The following is a 19,167-nucleotide window of genomic DNA, read 5'->3' on the forward strand; positions in this document are numbered from 1 at the left end:
ATCGCCGCCGCAGCGCGGCGATCCACCACGTGCTGCGTCGAAAGAGGGTCCCCCCAGCCGCCTGAGCCCAGCGTAGCCGGAACAAAAAGTTCCGGCCAGCGCTAAGGGCTGGATCGGAGGCGGCTGACGTCCATGACGTCACTCCGCTCGTCGCCATGGCGATGAGGTAAGCGAAACACGGAAGGCCGCTCATTGCGGCCTTCCGTGTTACTTCTGGTCGACGGAGGCGATCAGAAGAACGCATCCGGAGCGCCCTCTAGTGGGCTTTCATGCAGCCAACTTTCAGTTTAATTAAAAAAAAAAACTCCCGCAGCCGCCCTGGCGATCTTAATAGAACGCCAGGGTGGTAAAAAGACAGAGTGAGGATTCTAATCTACACCTGTGACAGCCTGATAGTAAATAGGAAATTATATTAAAGAACACCTGAGCTGAGAGGCATACAGAAGCTGCCATATTTATTTCCTTTTAAACAATAAGAGTTTATGAATAGCTTGTCAAATTCTGTTAGGTTACCTGAAAAGTAAATAGAAGCTAAAAAGCTGATATCTGTCAGGTTGAAGGTAGATGATGAAAACTGTTGACAAGGGCTTGTAAACGGCTGACACATGCGCACATACAGGTGAATGGTGAAAAATTACAATATTGTGCAAAAGTCCATTTATATCAGTAATTTGACTTAAAAGGTTACCGGTAAACTAATATATGACATAGGAACCCTTTGTTTTGGATGAATTAGCTGATTAGAGTCTGACACTTAGGGCCTGATTCACAAAGCGGTGCTAACAGTTAGCACGCTGGTGAAAAGCCCTTTATCACGCCTAAACTCAGTTTAGGGATGATAAGTTTAGGTGTGATAAGTTTAGGTGTGATAAGTTTAGGTGTGATAGGTTTAGGTGTGATAAGTTTAGGCATGATAAGTTTAGGCGTGATAAGTTTAAGCACCAACTGGGTTAGCACAGCAGTGCACAGCTGACCAAAGTTTTGCGCTAGCAAAGTCTGGTGCACTTCGCATAGAGTTTAATGGCGCTGCTTTGCGTGCGGGACTTTGCGCGCGATCTAAATTTATTTAAACTTATCATGCCTAAACTTATCACGCCTAAACTTATCACGCCTAAACTTATCACACCTAAACTGGCTTTTCACCAGCGTGGTGCAATGGTTATCACGCCTAAAGTCTCTAACTGGGTTAGCACCGCTTTGTGAATCGAGCCCTTTGAGTCTAAAATATTGAACATATTCACAATATTCTAATGGTCTGAGATTATTATTTTGGGGATCTCATAAGCAGGGTTGCTCGTAAACTACGCCAGCGCGAATCTACGCATTGTAGTCCGCAACTACGCATCGTAGTTGATAGACGAAGTTTAAAAACTTTGCATACGTATTTCCGCGTAGTCGTAGTCCCGCTATGCGAAGCTTCGCCCGCTACGCGTAGTTGACGTATGTATTGCGAAGTCAACTACGCGTGCGGTAACTGCATCTATACGGATCATTGCGCATGCGCAGAAATATTATTGCCCTTCTATATATATACAAGGTGATATGTATGTATATATTAGTTCACTCATGCGCATAATTAGCAGATTACTGCGGACATTTTTCCGCATAGGGGCATAAGCGTCCGCATAAACTACGCTTCGCACTATGCAAAGCTTCCGTATTTTAACGCATAGTCTACGAAATGCAAACGTAGAGAAGTTTCTGATTTCGTAGCCATAGATTGTGAAGCGTAATCGCGGAAAACTACGCGTAGTTCCAGCGTAGCGAAGTTGGCTGACTACGAACATCCCTGCTCATAAGCTGTAAGCCATAATCATCAAAATTAGAACAAATAAAGGCTTGAAATATCTCGCTTTGCATGTAATGAGTGTGTTTCATATACAGGTAGTCCTCGACTTACGAACGCCCGACTTACGAACAACCCACCGATACGAACGGCATGGATTCTGTGTTTCCATGGGAACAAGTCAAATGTTTTCAAATTGGACTTGTCGTTTTTGAGAAAATCAATTTTAAAAAATTCAAAGAAAAAATGGCTTTTAAACTTGTATAAGCAGGTAGAGAGGGCAGAGGAGACACAGAGGGGGACGCTGGAGGCACAGAGGAGGTACAGGGGACAGAGATGGCACAATGTTCCAACTTAAGAACAGATTCAGGTTAAGAACGAACCTACAGTCCCTATCTCGTTCGTTAACCGGGGACTACCTGTATTAGTTTCACCTTTTATGTTGAATTGATAAAAATAAATGGACTTTTGCACGATATTCTAATTTTTTGAGTTTCACCTGTAGTACAGACCCGATCGGACTCAGTTTTTTCCCTCTGAAGTCAGAGCGGGTCGGTGCTACTGTGCAGACGCAGTGCTACGGTACACCCGCAAGCTTCAGGGTCTCAGAGTTGTAACATATGGGCGGCGCTACACTGGATCATGCCCCCTCCCCACTTAGTAACAAAGTTAACTGTGCCTGTGTCTATGTAGGTGTTAAAGAGACTCCGTAACAAAAATTGCATCCTGTTTTTTATCATCCTACATGTTCCAAAAGCCATTCTAATGTGTTCTGGCTAACTGCAGCACTTTCTACTATGACAGTCTCTGTAATAAATCAATGTATCTTTCCCCTGTCAGACTTGTCCGCCTGTGTCTGGAAGGCTGCCAAGTTCTTCAGTGTTGTGGTTCTGCTATGAACTCACCCTTCCTGGCCCCTCTATGCATACTGCCTGTGTGTTATTTAGATAAGAGAGAAGAGAGAAGCTGCTCTAATCAGCTGGATAAATCGTCCTCTGAGCTGGCTGGGCTTTCACATACTGAGGAATTACAAACAAGGGCAAAGCTGTTTGCAAGAAGAAAAGAGCAGCCTGAAACTTCAGTGCATGGGGGAAAGAAACACACAAATGATCTCTTGAGATTCAAAAGGAAGGGTGTATACAGCCTGCTTGTGTATGGATGTATTTTCTATGTGTGGACATACTGTACATCAACCTACTTCCTGTTTTGGTGGCCATTTTGTTTGTTTACAAACAAACTTTTTAAAACTGTTTTTAACCACTTTAAATGTGGCGAGGAGCGGCGAAATTGTGACAGAGGGTAATAGGAGATGTCCCCTAACGCACTGGTATGTTTACTTTTGAGCGATTTTAACAATACAGATTCTCTTTAAGTAAACCAAGGGTCTTATCTATTTGCCATAAATACCCCGCAATCCTTGCAAGATCCTTTGTAATTAGCTTGTTTGGGTGACACTTATATTTGCAAAAAAAAAATCTCTCTACCTCCTTCTGATTGTATGTTCTAACCAGTGGTGGTCGTAATGGCCAAAATCTTCATTTCACACAATTCGAAACTTCGCAATAAAACTTTGAGTAGTATTTTCCGCATTACGGGTATTGCATAATTACGGCTACGGTACTTCGCGTGTGAACGTAATTGCGTAACGTAATTACGCGTTACTTACACGTGAATATCCGCGTTAAACTTGCCAATGCGCATGCTAAGTATACGCATTAAACTGCGCATGTGTGTCTATACAATAACTAACACGGACAATGTCCGCATGCGGAAATTTGTATGCGTACATCAGCATAATACGTGTCAAGCCTACTAAATGACTAATTTCGTAATGAACCGTAATTTTGCGTAATTACGAAGGTACGCAAAGTTTCGATACATAATTACGGTTCACACGGAATTTATTACGCATTCTCCCGTAAATTTTGCATTACGATTACGATGGAAAACGGCAAATTTCGATGCGAAATTTCAGCCCACCACTGGTTCTAACATTCTCAATTCACTAAGCTTAACTCCTGTCTTTAATAACTTTTCCGAGCTGTTTTACAGTTATCACAATTATATCACCATGGTGATAACTGTAGAACAGCTCAGAAGAGTTATTAACCACTTGCCGACCGCGCACTCATACCGCGCATCGGCAAAGTGGCAGCTGCAGGACCAGCCACGCAGTTCTGCGTCGCCGGCTGCAGGCTAATTAATCAGGAAGCAGCCGCTCGCGCGAGCGGCTGCTTCCTGTCAATTCACGGCGGGGGGCTCCGTGAATAGCCTGCGGGCCGCCGATGGCGGCTCGCAGGCTAAATGTAAACACAAGCGGAAATAATCCGCTTTGTTTACATTGTACGGCGCTGCTGCGCAGCAGCACCGTAAGGCAGATCGGCGATCCCCGGCCAATCAGCGGCCGGGGATCGCCGCCATGTGACAGGGGACAGCTTGTCACTGGCTGCACAGGACGGATAGCGTTCTGTGCAGCCCAGATTGCCAGGGGGGACAGGGATGAGAGGGAGGGGGGGGGGAATTTCGCCGCGGAGGGGGGCTTTGAGGTGCCCCCCCCGCAACACCCAGGCAGGCAGGAGCGATCAGACCCCCCCAGCACATCATCCCCCTAGTGGGGAAAAAGGGGGGCGATCTGGTCGCTCTGCCTGCACCCTGATCTGTGCTGGGGGCTGTACAGCCCACCCAGCACAGATCAGCTAAAACAGCGCTGGTCCTTAAGGGGGGGTAAAGGGTGGGTCCTCAAGTGGTTAAAGACAGGAGTTAAGCTTAGTGAATTGAGGCAGCCAACAGGAACAGAGCCTGAAGAAGGCTTACTAGCTGAAAGCTTACTGTTTTTCTTTTAAATTAGCCAATAAACTAGAGCTTGTATTTTACATTCACACTGCGTTTGCAATTTCGATCAATCGCAAATGTGGTGCATGTAGCACCTTTGAGGCGATTGAGCTGTGATTCTCGTTCTATTGAATGGGAATCACAAGTGCAAATCTCGCTAAATCGTGAGATTTTCCCCGCCGAATTGCGATCGCAGACCCAAATGCAATTGTCAGCAAGCGGCCAATGTGAACTGGCCCTTACTTTAAATTTAGTGAACACGCCCCTACCTTGCCCGGGGCACACCCCGTTCCTTGGTGCACCAGTCCGGGGTCCGGTATGTCGCTGCCCAGGTCGAAGTATGCACTGACACACTTGAACCCCTTCACATTTGAGATGGATATGCTGGGCGCAATGCTGTCGTTGTAGCTTCCTGTGCACTGGATCTTCCCACAGCCACTGTTCCTGAGGGCAAAAGAAAGGAGGCATACAAAATAAATATGGCATTGCCTTTCTAAAGGCAGACTGAGGACTGGAAAACCTATCGATCTTCCAGAAGGAAAAATAACACAGGAGAAAGCAGGAGCCCGCTGAAGTCAATGGAATCGTAGAGAAGAAGGAAATAAAAAGATGTTCCTCACAAATCCAAGTGGGGGGAACGGCAACCATGGTAAAAGGCTTAGGCGAGGTGGGTTTGACCACCGTGTATATCCTAGTAGGTTCGATAATTCTCCAGAAAAAAAGGGTATATAAGTTCCGGCAGTTTGAGCAACTGGCCAAAAAAGCACAAACCTCCCCCACATGCAGCATAAAATACTCACCGAGCGTCCGGCGCCATCTTCTTACCATCCTGTAGCTCCTAGCGGCTTTCCGGCATCCTCCGTGTACGGATCCCTGCATGTCACCTGACCCACGTCAGGTCACATGATATGCCAGGAGCCGTGCACGGACGGCAGAAAGCTACAGGAATGTTAGAAGACAGCGATGGAGGCTCGGTGAGTATGCCTTGCAAACCCCCTTCCCCCAAACCCCCCAGAGCTTAGTCTCCATTATCCCCTCAGGCATGACGGTTAGTTGAGACTTCTGGTTGCTTGAGTTCTGGATAACAGGGACTTTGCTGTTATCGGGAACACAGCTGCTAGAAGTCTCAACTAACCGGCATGCCTGAGGGGATAACAAGGAGAGTGCTTTGGGGGGTTTGCAGGGTAGAAACTACTTATCGAGGCTCCAGGTGCCATCCTCTACCCTTCCTGCAGCTCCCTTCGGCTTTCTGGGCGTCCATGCACAGCTCCTGGTGTGTCACCTGACCTAGTGCAAGTCAGGTGACACGCCAGGAGCTATGCACAGAGGATGCTGGAAAGCCGCTAGGAGCTACAGGGAGAGTAGAAGATGGCGCCTGAAGGCTCAGTTTGTGCTTTTTTGGCCGGTTGCTCAAGAACACGTATCCGGCATAAGGTAATCCCCACCTGTGTTGGATACAGGGGACTTTGCTGTACTTAGGATGCAAAAAGGGGTTAAAAAAACTTCAAGTGTCTGAACTAAAAGCAAATTACGGTAAGTTGGAAAGGAGGTAGGCACCACAAAAATATAAAATATCTTAAAACAGTTTAAAAGGTTAGAGCAACGTACTTAATAGAATGAAGCATAGTTAAAATAAAAATGTAGTCATTTTATTGAAAAACACAACAGACAACGCATTTCACAGGTATGAACCTGCTTCTTCAGCAGTCAAGTGTCTTGACCAGTGTCAGACCAGTGTCTTGAGGTCAGTGAAGCACAGCTTGGAGCACCTGTTGTCTGGTGTGTTTTTTTAATAAAATGACTACATTTTTATTTCACAGCCCGCCCCTTGTTTTCCTTGTGCCCTAGGCCATGGCCTTTGTGGCCTTGCCGGAAATCCAGCCATGCGCACACTTGGGGGGGCTGACCCAACAGGCGGGGGCGAGGGCACTAGGACCAATTCTGTTGTGTGTGTGGGCAGGCAATAGATCCCTCTCCGATCAGATTTGATCAGAGAGGGATCGATCTGATGGTCGATCTGGTGGCAGATCAGGAAATGTTCAAGTACCAAAACAACCTTAAACCTTCAAAACTTTTTGCAAGCTAATTAAAACTCTCTGATTAGTGGGTATCAATCACTCAACATCATAAGATCTTTGGTTCTCCAATTCCACACTTCTTTTTTGTTTTCTTTTTCCTTTATTATTTGTGCTCCTTTAAGGGCAATTACTTAGAGATAGTAGAGAACTATAGACTGACTTTTCTAGGTATGTCTTAGTATATTTCATTTTCTCTCTTTAGAAGAATCATAATCTATGTTATAAGATTCAAACTAGGTAATTTTTTATGAGGTCTCAGACATCTCAGAATTTGATGCGTGTAGCTTGGCATAGCCAAAAGGTAGATACAATTTATAATATTGTCTTGTAATCCTATTACTCCTATACAATACTGTCATGCAATATGTTTGATTTGTTTCTAGTACATTATGTTGTATTATGAAAACATTTCAATAAAAAAAGTTAAAGTTGAAAAAACAAATGTACAGGTACAGTGACTGGTTGTGATGTTCCATTAGAAATGTAATTCAGCTGTTACTTACTGTATAGAGCAGGCCTTGTAAGCCCCAGACACCATCCCACAGTTGCCATAATTGTCGCCAGCAAGGTTAACAGACTGGAAACACACGTCATTTGCTTTGGTTGTACCTGTGGATGAAAAAACACTACTGTTAGGACAATGTATTAACTGAAGGTATAAAGTGAACCCAGAGGCACATTGTAGCCACCCCAAACTTGTGTCCACAGACTGCCACAGCCATGATTCTATCACGTCACTATCTGACATGCAAACCTTTGGAGGCAGAACCTTCTGTCATGCTGCCCCTACACTTTGGAACTCCCTGCCACACCCAATCAGGACATCTCCCTGGAAGCATTTAAAGTGAAGGATAAGCCTGAAAAGAAAACACTTCCTCACCTATGGAGAGGGAAGGCTCTGGGTCCTGTAGAGCCTTCCTGTTCCTCTCCTGATCGCCGTATTCCAGCGCTGTCACCCCATAAGCAGTGTCCGGTCAAATACTGCTCCTCTGCCACCGCGAGAGGCTTCGGAAGTACTCCCGAAAATGGGCGGCTCCGTACTACGGATGCGTGAGCGCGCACTGGAGCATGCGCAGTACAGAGTGGCCCGTCTTCGCAAGCACTCGGGCTCCTGAAGACCTCTGAAGCCTTCCACAGGGAATTTACACTATTGGACCCAGAGCCTTCCCTCTCCAATAGGTGAGTATTTGTTTTTTTTTTTTCCAGGCAGAACATTAAATTCAAACTGAAAGATGAAGATGTTAATGCATATAATGCTATAATAATGCTATGCTAATAATCCTGTCTTTGCATGTAAATTTCATGCAAGCTGTATGAGCTTTGTAAAATCAATCAAAACTGATAGGAAGCTTATCTGATTGGCCCAATTACAAGCCGCATATCATTTTCATGTCAGCTGGGAGAATTAGCATCTCAATGACTGTGTCCAGATGATGGTGATTTATTTAGGCCACTTTTCCATGGGCAGGTGATAGGCAGCGAAAAGCCTCATCCTCTCACAACTGCTCACTGCTGCTCGGTAACTGCTCACTGCTGCCTGGTAACTGCTCACTGCTGCTTGGTTACTGCTCACTGCTGCTTGGTAACTGCTCACTGCTGCCTGGTAACTGCTCACTGCTGCCTGGTAACTGCTCACTGCTGCTTGTTAACTGCTCACTGCTGCTTGGTAACTGCTCACTGCTGCCTGGTAACTGCTCACTGCTGCTTGGTAACTGCTCACTGCTGCCTGGTAACTGCTCACTGCTGCTTGGTAACTGCTCACTGCTGCTTGGTAACTGCTCACTGCTGCCTGGTAACTGCTCACTGCTGCTTGGTTACTGCTCACTGCTGCCTGGTAACTGCTCACTGCTGCTTGGTTACTGCTCACTGCTGCCTGGTAACTGCTCACTGCTGCTTGGTTACTGCTCACTGCTGCCTGGTAACTGCTCACTGCTGCTTGGTTACTGCTCACTGCTGCCTGGTAACTGCTCACTGCTGCTTGGTAACTGCTCACTGCTGCTTGGTAACTGCTTACTGCTGCCTGGTAACTGCTCACTGCTGCTTGGTAACTTCTCACTGCTGCTTGGTAACTTCTCACTGCTGCTTGGTAACTTCTCACTGCTGCTTGGTAACTGCTCACTGCTGCTTGGTAACTGCTCACTGCTGCTTGGTAACTGCTCACTGCTGCTTGGTAACTGCTCACTGCTGCCTGGTAACTGCTCACTGCTGCCTGGTAACTGCTTGCTGAGCACACGGCAGGGATACTCATCATGAGGTTTTTGCGATCACGAGGTCATAATCGGTATTGGTGATTGGCTCTCGATCACAAATGCTGATCACGAATACACTCATGATTGCACTCGTTACCCGATTTGTGATCACTAGTCGGTATTCGTGATTAAAAACCCGCCGACTTTAACGATTAATAATAAAGCCCCCTTACATGCTAGAAACACCAAATTTGCCAGATATGTTAAGAAGAACAGTGGGAACAAGAGGATAAAAAAGACCTTATAGTTTTTGAGAAAATCAATGTTAAAGTTTCAAAGGAAAAAAGTACACATTCCAATGCAGTAAATGACAGTTAATGTCTTTACCGCATTTAAATGTATAATTATTTCCTATACAATACAATAACATTTTCTCCCATAGGACTCAAAGCGCTTAGGCTCTCTCAGATTCAGTAATTAGTAGTAGGATGAAGTATTCTCACAACAAAAGTTATATTTCTGCAAATGGCAAACTGAACAGGTGGGTTTTCAGTCTGGATTTAAACACATCCAGGGATGGAGCTGTCCTGATCTATTGAGGTAAGGAGTTCCAAAACGTAGGGGCAGCATGACAAAAGGCTCTGGGACCAAAAGTTTCCAGGTGGACTCCGGGTATGACTAGATTGTGGATCTGAGATTGCAGAGATTGCTACGCAGCTGCAACATATCTTTCATGTATCCAGGGCCCAGATTATTCAGTGATGTAAATGTCAGTAGGCCGATCTTGAATAGGACCCTCCATTCTATAGGTAGCCAGTGAAGGGAATGCAGGACTGGCGTTATGTGGCAGTGACGGGGTTGGTTGGTTAGTAGTCTGGCAGCAGTATTCTGTATCAGCTGTAGGCGGTGCAAGACCTTTTTTGGAAGGTCAGTGTAGAGAGCATTGCAGTAGTCCAGTCGGGATGTGATGAAGGCGTGGACTAAGGTTGGCAGATCTTCTGGGGGGATGAGGTGCTTGATTTTTGCAATGTTCTTCAGGTGAAAATGGGGTGATTTCACTACAGCAGAGATGTGAGTTCTGAACAGGGCCGGCTCTAGCGTGGTGCAAGAGGGGGCATCGCCCCCTTAAATAATTACTCTGCCCCCTCAAACGGGTGGCAGGGGAGAGAGAAGCAGAGAGAGAAGAGGAAGCTGTGGGCACAGCGGGGAAGGGGGGAAATTCCCCCCCCCCCCTTCTCTCACCTTGGGGCTCCCCTTCTCTCTCGCTTTCTCCTCCAGATATCACAGCTGGCAGCAGCGGTAGAACACTTCCTCGCTTCCCAGCACAGGAGAGCGAGAGATCTGTGCGCCGCTACTCTGGTCTAGACTAGACCAGAGTAGTGGCAGCGGCGCACAGATCTCTCGCTCTCCCACGCTGGGAAACGAGGAAGTGTTCTACCGCTGCTGCCAGCTGTGATATTTAGAGGGGACGGCCCCCCTTTCCCATCGCTGTGACCACAGCTTCCTCTTCTCTCTCATACTCCGCTGCCACCCCACCTGGGGTTGGGGACATCTATACACCTGGCTATACTGGGGACATCACATGGTAAGTCCTGACCACATCTACTGGGGACACCTATAGACCTGGCGACATATACAGTGGCTTGCAAAAGTATTCGGCCCCCTTGACGTTTTCCACATTTTGTCACATTACTGCCACAAACATGCATCAATTGTATTGGAATTCCACATGAAAGGCCAACACAAAGTGGTGTACATGTGAGAAGTGGAATGAAAATCATACATGATTCCAAACATTTTTTTTCAAATAAATAACTGCAAAGTGGTGTGTGCATAAGTATTCGGCCCCCTTTGATCTGAGTGCAGTCAGTTGCCTATAGACATTGCCTGATGAGTGCTAATGACTAAATAGAGTGCACCTGTGTATAATCTAATGTCAGTACAAATACAGCTGCTCTGTGAGGGCCTCAGAGGTTGTCTAAGAGAATATTGGGAGCAACAACACCATGAAGTCCAAAGAACACACAAGACAGGTCCAAGACAGGTCAGGGATCAAGTTATTGAGAAATTTAAAGCAGGCTTAGGCTACACAAAGATTTCCAAAGCCTTGAACATCCCAAGGAGCACTGTTCAAGCGATCATTCAGAAATGGAAGAAGTATGGCACAACTGTAAACCTACCAAGACAAGGCCATATACCTAAACTCACAGGCCTAACAAGGAGAGTGCTGATCAAAAATGCAGTCAAGAGGCCCATGGTGACTTTGGACGAGCTGCAGAGATCTACAGCTCAGGTTGGAGACTCTGTCCATAGGACAACTATTAGTCATGCTCTGTACAAAGTTGGCCTTTATGGAAGAGAGGCAAGAAGAAAAGCATTGTTAACAGAAAGCATAAGAAGTCCCGTTTGCAGTTTGCCACAAGCCATGTAGGGAACACAGCAACCATGTGGAAGAAGGTGCTCTGGTCAGATGAGACCAAAATGGAACTTTTTGGCCAAAATGCAAAACGCTATGTGTGGCAGAAAACTAACACTGCACATCACTCTGAACACACCATCCCCACTGTCAAATATGGTGGTGGCAGCATCATGCTCGGGGGGTGCATCTCTTCAGCAGGGACAGGGAAGCTGGTCAGAGTTGATGGGAAGATGGATGGAGCCAAATATGGGGCAAACTTGGAAGAAAACCTCTTGGAGACTGCAAAAGACTTGAGACTGGGGCGGAGGTTCACCTTCCAGCAGGACAATGACCGTAAACATAAAGCCAGGGCAATAATGGAATGGTTTAAAACAAAACATATCTATGTGTTAGAATGGCCCAGTCAAAGTCCAGATCTAAATCCAATCGATAATCTGTGGCAAGATCTGAAAACTGGTGTTTACAAACGCTGTCCATCTAATCTGACTGGAGCTGTTTTGCAAAGAAGAATGGGCAAGGATTTCAGTCTCTAGATGTGCAAAGCTGGTAAAGACATACCCTAAAAGACTGGCAGCTGTAATTGCAGCAAAAGGTGGTTCTACACAGTATTGACTCAGGGGGCCGAATAATTACGCACACCCCACTTTGCAGTTATTTATTTGTAAAAAATGTTTGGAATGATGTATGATTTTCGATCCACTTCTCACATGTACACCACTTTGTATTGATCTTTCAAAAATTGCTGCATGTTTGTGGCAGTAATGTGACAAAATGTGGAAAACTTCAAGGGGGCCGAATATTTTTGCAACCCACTGTACATCTTGCTACATATACTGGTGACATATACACCTGGCTACATATGTTGGGGACACCTAAACACCTGGCTACATATGCTGGGGACATATACACCTGGCTACATATACTGGGGACACCTAAACACCTGGCTACATATATTGGGGACATATACCCATGGCTACATATACTGGGCACATTAACACCTGGCTACATATACTGGGGACATATACACCTGGCTACATATACTGGGGACACCTAAACACCTGGATACATATGCTGGGGACATATACACCTAGCTACATATACTGGGGACATATACACCTGGCTACATATGCTGGGGACATATACCCCTGGCTACATATACTGGGCACATATACACCTGGCTACATATGTTGGGGACACCTAAACACCTGGCTACATATGCTGGGGACATATACACCTAGCTACATATACTGGGGACACCTAAACACCTGGCTACATATACTGGGGACATATACCCATGGCTACATATACTGGGCACATTAACACCTGGCTACATATGCTGGGGACATATACACCTGGCTACATATACTGGGGACACCTAAACACCTGGATACATATGCTGGGGACATATACACCTGGCTACATATACTGGGGACATATACACCTGGCTACATATGCTGGGGACATATACCCCTGGCTACATATACTGGGCACATATACACCTCGCTACATATGTTGGGGACACCTAAACACCTGTCTACATATACTGGGGACATATACACCTGGCTACATATACTGGGGACATATACCCCTGGCTACATATACTGGGCACATATACCCCTGGCTACATATACTGGGCACATATACCCCTGGCTACATATACTGGGCACATATACCCCTGGCTACATATACTGGGGACATATACCCCTGGCTACATATACTGGGGACATATACCCCTGGCTACATATACTGGACACATATACACCTGGCTACATATACTGGGCACATGTACCCCTGGCTACATATACTGGGCACATGTACCCCTGGCTACATATACTGGGGACATATACACCTGGCTACATATACTGGGGACATATACACCTGGCTACATATACTGGGCACATATACCCCTGGCTACATATACTGGGCACATATACCCCTGGCTATATATACTGGGGACATATACCCCTGGCTACATATACTGGGCACATATACCCCTGGCTACATATGTTGGGGACACCTAAACACCTGGCTACATATGCTGGGGACACCTAAACACCTGGCTACATATGCTGGGGACACCTAAACCCCTGGATACATATGCTGGGGACATATACACCTGGCTACATATGCTGGGGACACCTAAACACCTGGCTACATATAATGGGCACATATACACCTGGCTACGTATACTGAGGACATATACACCTGGCTGCATATACTGGGGACATATACACTTGGCTACATATACTGGGGACATATACACCTGGCTACATATACTGGGGACATATACACCTGGCTACATATGTTGGGGACACCTAGACACATGGCTACATATGCTGGGGACATATACACCTGGCGTGTTATCAAGATAAAGTAGATATGAGTGGCACTCCCTTCACTAACCTGGAGCAGTGTAGGTATATATGGGCAAAAAAAACCACCATTCTCACCGGGTCATCGACGCTTCCTGCTGTTGGGACGTGTGCACATCGGGATAGAAGAAGAAAGCCATCATTACATCCAATACACAGAAAAAGAACAGAGTCTCCGGGCACCTTCCGTCCACTCGTTTTTATTGCAGTGTACAAATCGTGCGTCTACATTGCAGCCATACGACTGTTCCTCAAGTGATGATGTGGTGGAGGTGGGGGGGGGCACCGAGCACCAGTTGGGGCCTGCGACGGCCGTTTCGCGTCTCAGTGGACGCTTGGTCACGCTATGCTCCAATGTAAGGCGAGATGCGGCTTTCCGGTATATCGCGGGAGTATGTCCCGCCCCTTCCTGTTGTCGCACTCGCTGTTGGTGGATAAAGATCAAGTGGGACATTCTGGCCGACAGGGGACCGCCTCCTCCGTGTCAGGACTACCATGCCCATAAGGCTGTGCGGCCTAAAGGGCACAGAGGGGCTTGTGCGCATACGCTGCATTTCATTGGCTACCAAGCAATCTGTATAGCCAATCCCTACCCAAATTACCCCGCCTCCAAATCGGCTGCATATATTTTAGCAACACTGTCTAAGCTGTCTGGGCTTCATAAAGGCGGGGGGAAAAAAAGTAAAAGACTTTGAAGAAAGCTTCCCCTCTAATCCTCTCTGTCCCGGAGGAGGGTCTCCTTATATGGCATATCCCTAACCATTAAGTGATAGTGCAAATGTGATACACCATTTTAAAAGGGATAAAATCCGGGCATTTCAGACCCAGCTGCAGTCAAAACCGCTCTAATGCTACAGTAAATCACCAAATAATTGTAAATATCCTATTGTGTAACTTCAATTTACACCTTTTTAGGACAGCTAGGCGGAGGGGGAAACAAATATTGGATCGAGGGGACACAAGTGGGGCACATTTGATGTCTATAACCTCCATCACACCACCACCCCAGAACGTTTAAAAAGATATCCCAAATCACATATACAATAAACTGGCAAAGTCTATGGGGTGCCCTCCCATCATAGATGTATCCATTCATGTCACCCATACTGCCGTATCGAATGCATATTTATGGATCTAACATACATGCCAATTCTATTTTGTCATTCAGACCAGCTGGTCCCATTGCTTCCGTACGCAATATAATACATGTCTCTTTCCTAAGGAGCAACTTGTCCCTGTCGCCCCCTCGTCTTGGGGCTTCCACTCTGTCTAATACTGCAAATTTCAGTCCAGAACAACTCCCTCCATGTTCCTCCTTCATGTGTGATACCAATCTAGTGCAGCTCTTCCCAGCTTTAATTGTACTAGCATGTTCCCCAATTCTTATTTTAATCGGTCTTGTTGTTTGTCCGATGTAAAATCTTTTACAGGGGCAAAAAATCACATATACCACATAATCAGTTAAACATGTGTATAACCCTTTCGTATGAAAATCCACTCCTCCCACCGTTATGCATCTTTGTGTAATCATTTTGGGACAATATTTACAAAAACCACACTTAAAGTTCCCTTTAGTAGCGTATCTATTCAACCATGTTGTACGTCTGGGGGATATAAACTCACTCCGGGTCAGCAAATTGGCCAGTGTGGGTGCTCTCCTAAATGCCACCCGTGGGGGTTGTGCAATCTTACTGGATAGCTCTGGATCCTGTCTGATTATCTCCAAATGATTAAAAATACTCTCCCTTATCTTATCAGCCAAAGGGGTATAATCAAAGGAGAAAACCATCCTCCTATCACTTTCACCCTGCTTAATATTGCCCTGCAAAAGCGTCTCTCTGTCCTTCTCAGCAGCCCGACCCCTAGCCCTCACTAACTTCTGTGGGTCATACCCTCTTTTCACAAATCTGTGGGTCAATTCAGTAGCTTGGCTATCGAACGTTGACCGCAACCGATTGTTCCTTCTCAGGCGAAGATATTGGCCATAAGGGATTGCATCCACTACATGCTTCGGGTGGAAGCTCCCGGCATGAAGGACCGAATTGGTTGCGGTTGGTTTTCGATAACCTTCGCTTATCAATTTATTGTCAACTATTTTCAACCTCAAATCCAAAAAGACCACCTCATCGCCTATCATCTCCGAGGTGAATTGCATGTTTATGCTGTTGACATTCAAATATCTCACAAAGCTCAGGAACTCGTTATCAGTACCAGACCACACCACCAGGACGTCGTCCACGTACCTGGACCACTGTCTAATGAGACCTCGGAAAGGATTCAAATCCGAGTGCACCGCAGACTCCTCCCATGCCCCCAAGAAGAGGTTAGCAAAGGAGCATGCCACTGGGGTCCCCATAGCAGTCCCCGCCACCTGATGGTACCAGCGCCCGTCAAATAGAAAAGCATTATGTGTCAAAACAAAATTCAAACATTGGCAAATGAATTCAATATACTCATCATCCTTGTTGGTGCGTTGCAAATATTTTCTGACGGCCTGCACCCCCAGGTCTTGGGGAATTCTGCTATACAGACTGACCACATCGATCGTGGCCAGCCTGTCTCCTGGGACCCAAGTGGCACGCTCCACATTCTGCAACACCTCCAGAGTATCCCTCAGATAAGAGGGCACCCCTCCAAGTAAGGGGCGCAGGAGATGGTCCAGGTACCTGGACAGCCTCTCGGTGAGAGACCCACAGCCAGAGACTATGGGACGTCCCGGCGGTGCGGTCAAAGACTTGTGAATCTTTGGGATATGGTACCACACTGGTCGTCTAGGGTGGCTCGGGATTAAATCTCTTACCAATTTCTTGGAGAGAAATCCCCTCTCCCTCCCTCCCTCCAATAAGACCTTCAACTCACCCTGGAAACGGGGGGTCGGATCACGAGGAAGCGGGCAATAGGTATCTCTATCATTCAATTGCCTTTCAGCTTCCATCTTATACTGTTGAGTCGCCATTATGACCAGATTACCCCCTTTGTCCGCATTCCTTATGACCAACCCCTCATTCCTCCTCAGCCAATCAAGTGCCTTTCTCTCCTGTACACTCAGATTAGGAGTGGCTTGATCATAAATCTGAGCCTTAAGATCTCTCAATACGGCATCAAAGAAATGGTCAATACTGGACCCTGGGGAGACTGGGAAGGGCTGCACCGATTTACAGGCTCTAAAAGTACTGGGATCTCCCAGTTGCAGGTCCCCTGTGTTCGAGACATCAGACCTATCCAGCCGCCCACCTTCCTCCCACAGATCATTTAATATTGCCTCAATTTCCTCATCCGTGGGGTCCCACCGCATTGCTGGGTCAAGACCCACACTGCCGGTGTCCATCCCCTGTGTCATTTGAGGAGGCGGGATTTTGACACCCTCACTTGCCTGGTTGATTAATCCCGGGGGAACTCCCGGTTCCTCAACACCTATGGCTTGTGTCATTGGGCATACGTGGGGGTCAGGTGGCTTTGGAACTTGAATCGTTTCCAGCTCCTTGTCCAACTCTCCAAACTTCTGGCAAATAGCCAACTTGCGTGTAGATTTGAATAGATCAACAGTGAATGCTACTATATCAAAGTTCTGTGTTGGGCAGAAATTTAACCCTCGACTAAGGAGGGATATGCATGCTTCTGGAATGGTAACCCCCGAGATGTTTACAACCTGGGGCACCTCGGGTTCCCTATTTCCTTCTACATGGTCGCTTTTCGCTTTTTCTTGGGTTGCTTGGCATCTTTGATTCCCTCCCAATGAACTGTCTTTGATGTCCCTTCTTGGGGTACGTCCCCTTCCTCGTCGGATCCTTGATCTAAAGGGCCCTCTGCTCCAGCACATTGTGAACCTGTAGGGTCCTTATCTTCTTTTTTGTAAGTTTTTGGATTTTTCCTTGGTCTCCTTTTTGGGAGTTTTCTAGATTGTTTCCCTTGGTCCTGATCACTATCTGAACCTGAGTCTGTTGTCCAATATCCCCGGCCTTTAGGGTTCTTTGGGAAAGGGGCAGTACCCCAATTGAATATCTTGCCCTTGTCAAAATCTTCCTGGTCACGAAAGAACTTTTTAAATTTTCTCGTTTTTATCTCGTCCTGTATCTTAATGATTTTGTCTTCTAATTTCGAGGTTACAGCTGTAAACTTTTCCTCTGTGACGGAACTTTCATATTTCTGTTTCACTCTGGAGGTGTTGCAGAATGTGGAGCGTGCCACTTGGGTCCCAGGAGACAGGCTGGCCACGATCGATGTGGTCAGTCTGTATAGCAGAATTCCCCAAGACCTGGGGGTGCAGGCCGTCAGAAAATATTTGCAACGCACCAACAAGGATGATGAGTATATTGAATTCATTTGCCAATGTTTGAATTTTGTTTTGACACATAATGCTTTTCTATTTGACGGGCGCTGGTACCATCAGGTGGCGGGGACTGCTATGGGGACCCCAATGGCATGCTCCTTTGCTAACCTCTTCTTGGGGGCGTGGGAGGAGTCTGCGGTGCACTCGGATTTGAATCCTTTCCGAGGTCTCATTAGACAGTGGTCCAGGTACGTGGACGACGTCCTGGTGGTGTGGTCTGGTACTGATAACGAGTTCCTGAGCTTTGTGAGATATTTGAATGTCAACAGCATAAACATGCAATTCACCTCGGAGATGATAGGCGATGAGGTGGTCTTTTTGGATTTGAGGTTGAAAATAGTTGACAATAAATTGATAAGCGAAGGTTATCGAAAACCAACCGCAACCAATTCGGTCCTTCATGCCGGGAGCTTCCACCCGAAGCATGTAGTGGATGCAATCCCTTATGGCCAATATCTTCGCCTGAGAAGGAACAATCGGTTGCGGTCAACGTTCGATAGCCAAGCTACTGAATTGACCCACAGATTTGTGAAAAGAGGGTATGACCCACAGATGTTAGTGAGGGCTAGGGGTCAGGCTGCTGAGAAGGACAGAGAGACGCTTTTGCAGGGCAATATTAAGCAGGGTGAAAGTGATAGGAGGATGGTTTTCTCCTTTGATTATACCCCTTTGGCTGATAAGATAAGGGAGAGTATTTTTAATCATTGGGAGATAATCAGACAGGATCCAGAGCTATCCAGTAAAATTGCACAACCCCCACGGGTGGCATTTAGGAGAGCACCCACACTGGCCAATTTGCTGACCCGGAGTGAGTTTATATCCCCCAGACGTACAACATGGTTGAATAGATACGCTACTAAAGGGAACTTTAAGTGTGGTTTTTGTAAATATTGTCCCAAAATGATTACACAAAGATGCATAACGGTGGGAGGAGTGGATTTTCATACGAAAGGGTTATACACATGTTTAACTGATTATGTGGTATATGTGATTTTTTGCCCCTGTAAAAGATTTTACATCGGACAAACAACAAGACCGATTAAAATAAGAATTGGGGAACATGCTAGTACAATTAAAGCTGGGAAGAGCTGCACTAGATTGGTATCACACATGAAGGAGGAACATGGAGGGAGTTGTTCTGGACTGAAATTTGCAGTATTA

General features: G+C 46.3%; 1 protein-coding gene across 1 annotated transcript in view; it reads right to left on the minus strand.

Annotated features, from left to right (window-relative positions):
- The window catches only part of LOC137535684 (disintegrin and metalloproteinase domain-containing protein 9-like), a 210,962-nt gene that overhangs the window by 45,530 nt on the left and 146,265 nt on the right, over positions 1 to 19,167 (minus strand). Inside the window, exons 15-16 of the mRNA XM_068257548.1 lie at positions 7,200 to 7,305; positions 4,888 to 5,062 (exon numbers count right to left, since the gene is read on the minus strand). Coding sequence (XP_068113649.1) covers positions 4,888 to 5,062; positions 7,200 to 7,305 — 281 coding nt within the window. The remainder of the gene's footprint in view (positions 1 to 4,887; positions 5,063 to 7,199; positions 7,306 to 19,167) is intronic.

The sequence above is a fragment of the Hyperolius riggenbachi genome, chromosome 10 (genome assembly GCF_040937935.1).
Source record: "Hyperolius riggenbachi isolate aHypRig1 chromosome 10, aHypRig1.pri, whole genome shotgun sequence".
Classification (NCBI taxonomy): domain Eukaryota; kingdom Metazoa; phylum Chordata; class Amphibia; order Anura; family Hyperoliidae; genus Hyperolius; species Hyperolius riggenbachi.